The 8,666-nt window shown below is 44.6% G+C and overlaps 1 protein-coding gene across 1 annotated transcript; it reads right to left on the bottom strand.

The window, feature by feature from the left end:
* Positions 1 to 1,930: 1,930 nt before the first annotated feature.
* Positions 1,931 to 6,371, bottom strand: rbm15 (RNA binding motif protein 15). The gene has a single exon (XM_024292373.2). The coding sequence runs from the start codon at positions 6,204 to 6,206 to the stop codon at positions 3,654 to 3,656; it is 2,553 nt and encodes an 850-aa protein (XP_024148141.1). The 5' UTR covers positions 6,207 to 6,371; the 3' UTR covers positions 1,931 to 3,653.
* Between the last annotated feature and the right edge of the window lie 2,295 nt (positions 6,372 to 8,666).

The following is an 8,666-nucleotide window of genomic DNA, read 5'->3' as shown; positions in this document are numbered from 1 at the left end:
TACATGGTGGTTCTTAAAGCACCAACCCCTTTTAAAAAGCCTCCCAAAGTTTCATCTTAAATTCATTCCAGGGGTAAAAAATTATATAAAAAAAATAAATCAATTAAAAAGGTTAAAAAATTATGCTTTTTTAAATAAGAAAAAAGTAATCCAGAGTTGATAAAGCCTCTTGAAAACGTAAAACTTTTTTAACTTAAAACTAAGCCTAGTTTATTTTTTTTTTCACTTTTTCCGCAGTAGAACCATCCTGGATGAATGAGGTTTTACAGATAAATGTTTCCTTCCAGGGCTGCTATTACCTCTCTTACTGAAACATTTTTCCCCATTTTTTTCCCGAACATTAGATTTTTCATTCATGTTTTTTGATATAAAACTCAGTGAACTGACAGCTTTTTATCGTAGTTTTTGTTCAGGATATCAATGATAATCGTTTAGACATCTATCTAAAGTCTGCCGTCTTTTACACAATTATGCGTCTTTCTAATCCAGACTTTTTTTAATACTATTTTTTAGTGAGTTGTATTTGAATTTTGTACAATCTACAAGCTTTAGCACATTTTAACCAAATTCCTGGTACTCGCTCACCCCACCATCTTATGTTACATTGCTGTTAAAAGGAGCTGCAAAAGCTCTTTTCCCTTTGAAATATTTGCAGTATTCACCAAATCATTTTATTCATTCAAACATTGATGGGTTTTTTTCCCCAACAGTGCCTAATTTTGATTTTAGATGTATTAAAAACAGCAAAATAATTTGTTTTTGCTTGTAAAATATATATCACTATCTTATAAAGGAGAAAAGCTAAGGCTACCAGGAAACATATTGAATATTTCTAATTGCAAAAATATGGTACTGACACTTAATACTCACCAATGCTGCCTGAGCCACGGATACAGTCATGGCAGACAGTGCTGATGCATGGTACTCACCACGGCGCCCGAGCAGACCCCCTCCCTGTCCGGACTGTCAGGCGGTGGAACTGTGAATCCTCAGCAAGAGGAGAGCAGGCCTCCGTCATCCTCAAGGTGGCAATGTTTCTCACGTACGGTGCAGCATCCTTCAGACTCTCTTCTCTCACAGATAACAGCTAAAATGGATGGAGGCAGCGGACAGAGAACTCTCTTTCCTGTGTGAAGAGGCCTTAAACTTATAACAGGAAACTGGCAAAATAAACAGATCTCCTAGAAGGGCTTCAGTCAAGGGAATGGTCCGCTGGCTTGGGCTCCTTCCAGCGATGGCAGACAATGTAAACAAAGAGGCCTGTTCACTTTTCATTTCCACGCCGCAGCAGGCCTCAGATGACGGCGGGACGCAGCGTCGGAACAGAAAACAAACTGCTCGGCTCAGCTCCTCAGAGACGGCTCGGCGAGAGGAGAGCACAAAGACAGCAGTCAACAATATTCCTAGCTGAGATTTGAAGCAATCCTCTCCCCTTGATGCAAACATGACAAGTCAAATCAAATCCTAACCGGGCAGTGTAATGAAAACCAACCAGCTGAGTTGTTCAGCTGATGCTATGGAGGTCTCAGTTATGTCATTCTCCGTGGCGGTCAGGGATGAACTTTCTCTTGCCTCCTACTCAGAAGCACAAGAAATCTCTGGAGTTTTGGCCACAGCTGGACACTGGCATGTCAGCCCTTCCAGACTGCACGGCTGAGCGAAACGTTTCACGCCGGTTGAAGCAAAGGCGGGTGGAAGCTCCTCCGTCTTGATCGTATGAAGGAGTTGAGGGAGGCATTCATGTGCGCCGAGCAACTTTAGAGCACCGGCCTGCAAGCAAACAGTTATCCTCACACGAAACACGGGTCTCTCCTCACTGGAGCTAAACAACGTGCAAACCGTCTCCACTCAAGTGAAAACTCCTTTGAAACACAACAAGTTATTGCAGCGTGTTTCCTCAATTCACTTCCACCGAAGAAACAGGTCTCCCTTCAAATGAACAATTTATTGATAATCTGTCACATTAAGGGCCCAAACGCACTTGCAGGTATGTCAATAGCTTGGCATGGGCACAACGGATCATCCTTTTCCACGACACAGCGTACATTGCTCAATTTTTCCACTTAAAAACAGAAGTCATCACAGGTGCAGATGGGCTACACAACTTAAAAGCTGCCTCGTCAGTGAGGACTCACAAACACTAGGGTGCCGCTTCTTTCTGCAGAGTCTTGCAGCTCGTCTCCACAGGAGTCCGGCGGTTTCCGCGGGTCTGTTGTTCACATGTACAACCAGTCTGCCACACATTGTTTTTTTCGGTACACATGAAACCAAAAGTCAGCAAATTATCATTTTACAGAGTAACTACTGCATGACAAACATACTGGAGTTTATAGGGTCAGCAGACTTTGGGGGAAATATTGGCAAGCATAAGTAGAAATACTTAAAGAGCTCTAAAATTTAACATTTACTGCTAATGTACATCTAAAACCATAAAACTGCACGGACCTACTGGTGGTAAAAAATACCAGGCTTCTCCCTCTATACCAGCATGTCACGGATTTTGATTGTTTACAGGAAGTAAATGCCTGACTTTCATACATTAACCTTCCAGCTATCCTGCTCCACTCTACTGTAACTTCTGGAAGCATCCATGTGGGGTAAAAAAAAAGGGGTGCACTAAATTAAATGTTATTAAAACAAAATGGTTAGAAAGAAAAAATTCTAAAACTGAAATGTAAGTTTTTGCATTCATTCATTTTGCATATTATGGGCTGTTCCCTGGGCAAGAAAACTGTTGAAATGTTAGTGTTTAGCTGTCCACACAGATATTAGCCTCCCAGTTCTGCTACATTTCGGCAACAAAAAAAACAATTCAATTAATTCAACAAAACCTGATTTTTTTTTTCAGCAAAAGTTCACAAAACTAACTGAAATATATTTGACCTTTATCCAAATTAACTTTAACTGTAGAACCGAGGTAAAACACAGAGCACAACTCCTTTCTCCAACTTTGAACACAAATGTTGTCATTTTAACAAGAAACCACTGCCAAGTCATCGGATGCTGTTTGTTTATGGAGTTGTGTGATGTGTTTTAACCTTATTGGGACATCAAATCTCCCTTTAAAAACCAAAATACAGATTATTGACATGTTTAACAGTGAATAGAACCCCTTCTTTTTCATTTTCTCAAAAACTTTGAGTTCAAAGAAAAAAGATGACAAATTACTGCACTTTAGATCAAGGCAGGAAGGTTTTTTTTTTTTTTTGCTTTTTTTTCCTGCAAATTACTGTCACAGAAACACCTCCAGTACAGGCTGAGGTAATGCAATATATCAGGAACAAAAAAATGATGTAATAAAAGCTTAAAATAAAATAATGTGATTCTTTATCGCATAGGGCTCTGAAGTTTTTCTCTTTTTTAACTAATAAATCCCAAGTTTTCGATTTCTAACGAACCATTTCACAAGGAAGTTTAGATTTGTGACTGATCAAATTCACTCAAGTTATTTTTAACCTTTTAGTTTTGTAGCAGGGCACCATGTCTTTAGTGAATTACATGGCAACTTACAAACACTCAAGAACCATACTAGTGTACCCCACAATGCAGAACACAGCATGCAATAATTACTGACATACAGCAGACTTTTTTCTTATATTCCACTTGAACATAGTGCACTTTTTTTTCTTTTTTTTTCTTTTCTTTTTTTTTTTTTAAGATGCTCCACGAACCACAATCATGACCAGATAGTCTTCTTCACTTTTTGCCAGAGCTTTTGCAGAGGAATCCAGGAACTGCTGGGAGAAATCACAGGGGGGGAAAGCATGAAGAACCCCCGTGTTGTCTTTATCTCTGCTCCCTCCCACAGGCAGGCTGATGACCCCAGCTGCTTGTTTTTGGTTGAGGTAGGACACCAGGTTGCGAAGGGGCCGCTGAGTTGAGGCCGCAGGGTCAGATGAAGATGTGTCCTCTGTGCTTCCAGGAACTGCCAGCAGGATGGCGTAGCCGCCGGGACCCGCGACTTTGATGCGCCGAGACACCTCGTCGAGCTTCGGCTGGTCCAGGCGGAGTCGCTGTGTGATCTTTAGCTCGCTCACCTGCCTGCCGGTTGTGCTGTCGACGAGCAGGTCGCTGGCAACGCCGTAGTCACCTTCCAGGAGGTGCATGCTGGCTGGGAAGTTGCTGTTTTTTAGGAGCAGCATGCCACGCCATGCCAAGATGAGTTTGGTGCCATCGGGTTTGGACTGCTGCGCTCCTTTAGAGCTGCTTTCAGAGCGTTCTCTCTTGGCAGGCGCTTTGCCACCGTCGCCTGCTTTGCGTTTCCGCTCTCCTGCAGAGGAAAAGCTGCTGCTTGAGAGTCCCTTTTCAGAAAGACTCTGGCTTTTGACTCTCCGATCAGCCCCACCTCTTTCAAGGCTAATGACATGTTCTCTGGCTGGTGAGGCGGTTTCACTGTGCACAGGGTGCTCAGAGTCACTGAAACGTCCTCCGTCTCTGCTGCTGCCTCCAGGACTGCCATCAGGAGAAGAACGCCTCCGCCTTACTGTCCTCTCAGTGCTGTCAGGAGAGTGATCTAGGTGGCGCCCGTCCTCCAATAAGCGCCTCTTACGCCCTGGTTCTCGTCCTTGCAGCTCCCGCTCCAAAGACCAAGGCTCTCGAGTTCTCCGCTCGCGTTCCAAATGTTCCAGAGGCTCGAATGGGGATGCCCGCACCCGCTCACGAAGGGCTGGATTGGGCCACTCCGTTGCTGGAAAGAGCTCTCTGTCCCTGAAGTGAAGTGGAGGTGGAGTCCGATCTCTGACTCTCAGAGGTTCAGGCGTGGCGCGGTGAACAAACGAGTCAGCCACCATGTCAAACGGTGGAATAGGGAGAGGCTGCAAGAACTGCTGCTGGTAACGGTGCTCAGTGTCTGCAAAATCCACCCGAAGTCTCCTCTCTGGGCCTCCCAGCGGGAAGCCTCTCATGTGTGTCCAAGCAGCTTGCGCAGCATCTAAGCTTTCATACTGGATGTAGGCCCAAGTGTCACCTTTTCTGTAGTCAATGGTCCTTATGGTGCCAAAGCGATCAAATTCTCTGGCCAGGGCGGCTAAAGGAACCCACGGTCCAAGTCCACCGACCCACAAGCGGGTTGTGGGCGTTGCTTTTCCATAGCCGATTTTAATAGGGTTGCGGCCCACTATTTTTCCAGACATGCTGAGCTTAGCACGGTGAGCCATGTCAAGGTTCTCAAACTTAAGAAATCCATATGTGCTGGTCTGTCCTCGCGATGGTCTTTTGATGTCCACCTCTGTAATGACCCCGAACCTGTCGAAAGCCCGCCTCAGGTCTGCTTCTGCTATAGTGATGTCCAAGTTGCCTAAAAACAAAGTCCTGTTTGCTCTTTGGTCATCCTCTGGAGATATTAAATCCTCTTCACGAAAAGCTGCTCGCTCCGCCAGGAAAGCTGGACGTGCCCTGGCTTCAAACAGGGCAAACTCTCTGTCCCGGTCCAGTTCTCTGGGCAGAGGGGGCGGCGGGGGAGGGGGGAGCCGTCCCAAAGCCAGCTGCTGCAGCCGGTAGTCTCTGTAGCCCAGGGCGGTGGGCGAGAGGGGTCTCTGCAAGTGTCTGTGACTCTGTGCTGCGCTGTACAGGTCCCTCTCCACGGGGGAGCGGCTCCTCCTCCGGGTCGTGTACACGGCCTCGATCTTCAGCGGCCGGTCGTAGAGCACGAGCCGGCCCCTGGCGTGCTTAGCAGCCCTGGCGTCCTCCGGCTTCCTGAAGTTAACAAACGCGATCCGCTCGTCGTTGCTGCGGCTAATTTTGACGCTCACGTCGCCGAACTTTTTGAATTCGTGAAAAAGCCCGTCTTCGATGTCCTCCTCGCTCAGCTGAGTCCCAAGGTCGCTGATTTTGAGTGTTTTGTACTCACTCTCGGTGCTGGGCGGCGGAACACGCGGCTCCGCGCGCGAGGAGGCTCGCGGGGAGGCTAGGTCCAGCGACAGGCTCAGGCTGTGGTTTTTACCGACGGAGCTGGACGCCGCAGACTGACAGCTGTGATTATTTCCAGTCCGACTGTGACTCTCAAAGTCTCTGTCCCTTTTCTCACCCAACAAGCTCCGTCTCGTCGAGCCGCTGTCGCTTTTGGACGAACTGTTTCCATTATTACTCCCACTGGAGACGGACAGAGCCCCCATTTTCTTGCTGGTCGGGTGGCATCCTCCCCTCTCTCGAATGTCGTCCAAGGCCCGGGACCGTTTTTTAATCGGCGACCGCTCCTTTCCCTTCATTGCAGCCCACGGAGAGTAAACTCTTTGTGGAAACTGGCTTTTTTCTGCACCCTTTCCACAAAATAATGTAGAAATGATCCAAAGCGTCTAACGGATTTATTCACCGACCCTGCGGCAAAACAACAACAGTCGCCATTTTGTTAAGATTGGAGCTAAGACCCGCCTCTGTGCGGTGATTGGCTGGTGTTTGGGTGCCGACGATTGGTTAAAACTTTTCAAAATCGCCGTCAATCATTCTCACAGAGCCGATTTGGAAATGGGTCATTCCAGAGTTGGAGAACATTTTTCAAATAATCCGCATAGGAAACACTAAAAATGTAGTTTTTGACTTAACTCACTTGTTCTGAGATCAAATCTGCAGAAACTATAAGATAAAAATGTTTGAAAATAATCTTAAAAACATGAAATAGGTCCAGAGCACCCTTGAAATGCAACTTTCCTCTATATTAAGTGTATGGTCCCACCCCACAATGTCTAAGTAATCAGGATAAATGAATTAAAAAAAGCCCAAATAAAAACAATTAATTTTAAAAGGCATTTTTATTTTATCAATTGTGCTTCTTTTAATTGTAGTAAGATTTGCTTTAAAAAATATTTCCAATCATTATTATGGATGGAGCATGTGTCCCACACATTACGTGAATAGCAGAATGGTCCCATAACACAAATGAAACCCTTTTGCCATAACTTTTTTTATTTTTTATTTTTTATCATGGTTGAAGAAGAATCTAGCAGAAGATAAAATGATAAACTGAACTTGATATCATCAAACAGTTCAGCAAAAGAACAGGGATATCTCCTTTTTTTTATTTTTCCATATCATAGTTAGCCCAGTCTCACTCTACTCCATGCAACCCTTCTAACCATAATAGAATAAGACTATTAATATTATTATTATTATTCTTTTACTCATTTAGATAAGAAAGTTTGTCCAGTTGGTCACCAGAAATAGCCACTTTTCCTAAAAGAAAGCACAGATTTGCAACCATTACCTGCAAAACTTCGTAACAAGGTTTCACCAAGTAATCATTATATAGGCTACTAAAAAATGATCAGCAAACTGATCTAATCAAGCTTTTCGCAGTTTATTACCTATTATTGAATATTCATACATACAGGTATATAGCAGCAAATCATCAAAGTGAAGGTTTACTTTCACAAGTTTTGAGTACAAATGCCTTAATTCTGGAATGACCCAGAATCACATTGTTAGCTATGTGTTCCATTTTGGAAATATGAAGTCTGTGTACTGTATGTGTCCAGAAAGTAATGAAACTGGAAATAATATTACTTTTAAAGTATAATTTTTTCTTTTTTTTTACTGCCTTTTTGTCCACATTGACTTAAGTGGGGATTCAGTGGGTTAGTTTGCTACTCTAGCCTATCGCCTGGTCGACAGCGAAGCTCGATCGCTAGCTAGTTACAACAGAGCTCGCTAGTACGCTCCAGTGGAGCTCGCTAGCATGTTAGTGGAGCTCACTAGCTCAATACAAAGGAACTTGCTAGCCCGCTACAGATTAGCTTGATAGTATTCTACACCGGAGCTCGCTAGCATGCTGCAGTGGAGCTCACTAGCTTAATAAAGAGGAGCTTGCTACAGCAGCGTTCGCTAGCTCACTGTAGAGGATCTCGCTAGCATGCTACAGTGGAGCTCGCTAGCATTTTACAGTGGAGCTCTAGCTCAAAACAGAGGAGTTCACTAGCTTGCTACAGAGGAGCTCGCTAGTGTGGTACAGCGAAACTTGCTAGCTCGCTACAGTAGAGCTCATTGTAGAGAAGCTCACTAGCATGCAACAGTGGAGCTCACTAGCTTAATAAAGAGGAGCTCACTAGCTCGCTATAGAGGAGCTCGCTAGCATGCTACAAAGAAGCTCAGTAGCTTGCCACAGCGGAGCTCGCTAGCATGCTACAGCAGAGCTCGATAGCTTGCTATAGAGGAACTCGCTAGCATCCTACAGTGGAGCTCACTAGCACGCTATGCTGTCCACCAGGCAGCTGGCTAGGATAGCGAGCTTACTCAATGAGTCCCCACTTAATCAATGTGGGCAAACACAGGTGGGGCCACCACAGAAACTGCAGACAAACCCAATAGGGATCCACGTTTTCTGCCCACTTTTAAACCATACGGGGCCCACTTAGCCTTGCTGGCTGGGTGTTTGAATTTGAGGGGAAATATCCCCACAAATTGTCTTATAAGTTTTGTTCTACTTTTCTTTTCACTTAAGACAGATGTTGTTCAAAAGACTACAAGGGGCAGACGTTAAAAAGTCTCTGAAGGTGGTGTACTCTCATCAGAATCTGAAATAGGAAGTAAAATTAACCCAAGCCTAGTCTGTTTACTTTTTTACCAACCCGGTCGCAGTAAAATGCGGACATATTCCACGACTTTGCACTCTGAAATACCGTGTATAATATACGCCAAACACGCTTTTTGCGTGCATATGATACGCAATGATTGAG

The sequence above is a fragment of the Oryzias melastigma genome, linkage group LG7 (genome assembly GCF_002922805.2).
Source record: "Oryzias melastigma strain HK-1 linkage group LG7, ASM292280v2, whole genome shotgun sequence".
In the NCBI taxonomy this organism is placed as follows: Eukaryota; Metazoa; Chordata; class Actinopteri; order Beloniformes; family Adrianichthyidae; genus Oryzias; species Oryzias melastigma.
The sequence above is the reverse complement of the archived record's forward strand: the minus strand, read 5'-3'. Positions and strand labels throughout refer to the sequence as shown.

Excerpts from the sequence above, each read along its gene's own strand:
- rbm15 (XM_024292373.2), bottom strand. The coding sequence starts at position 6,206 with ATGAAGGGAAAGGAGCGGTCGCCGATTAAAAAACGGTCCCGGGCCTTG.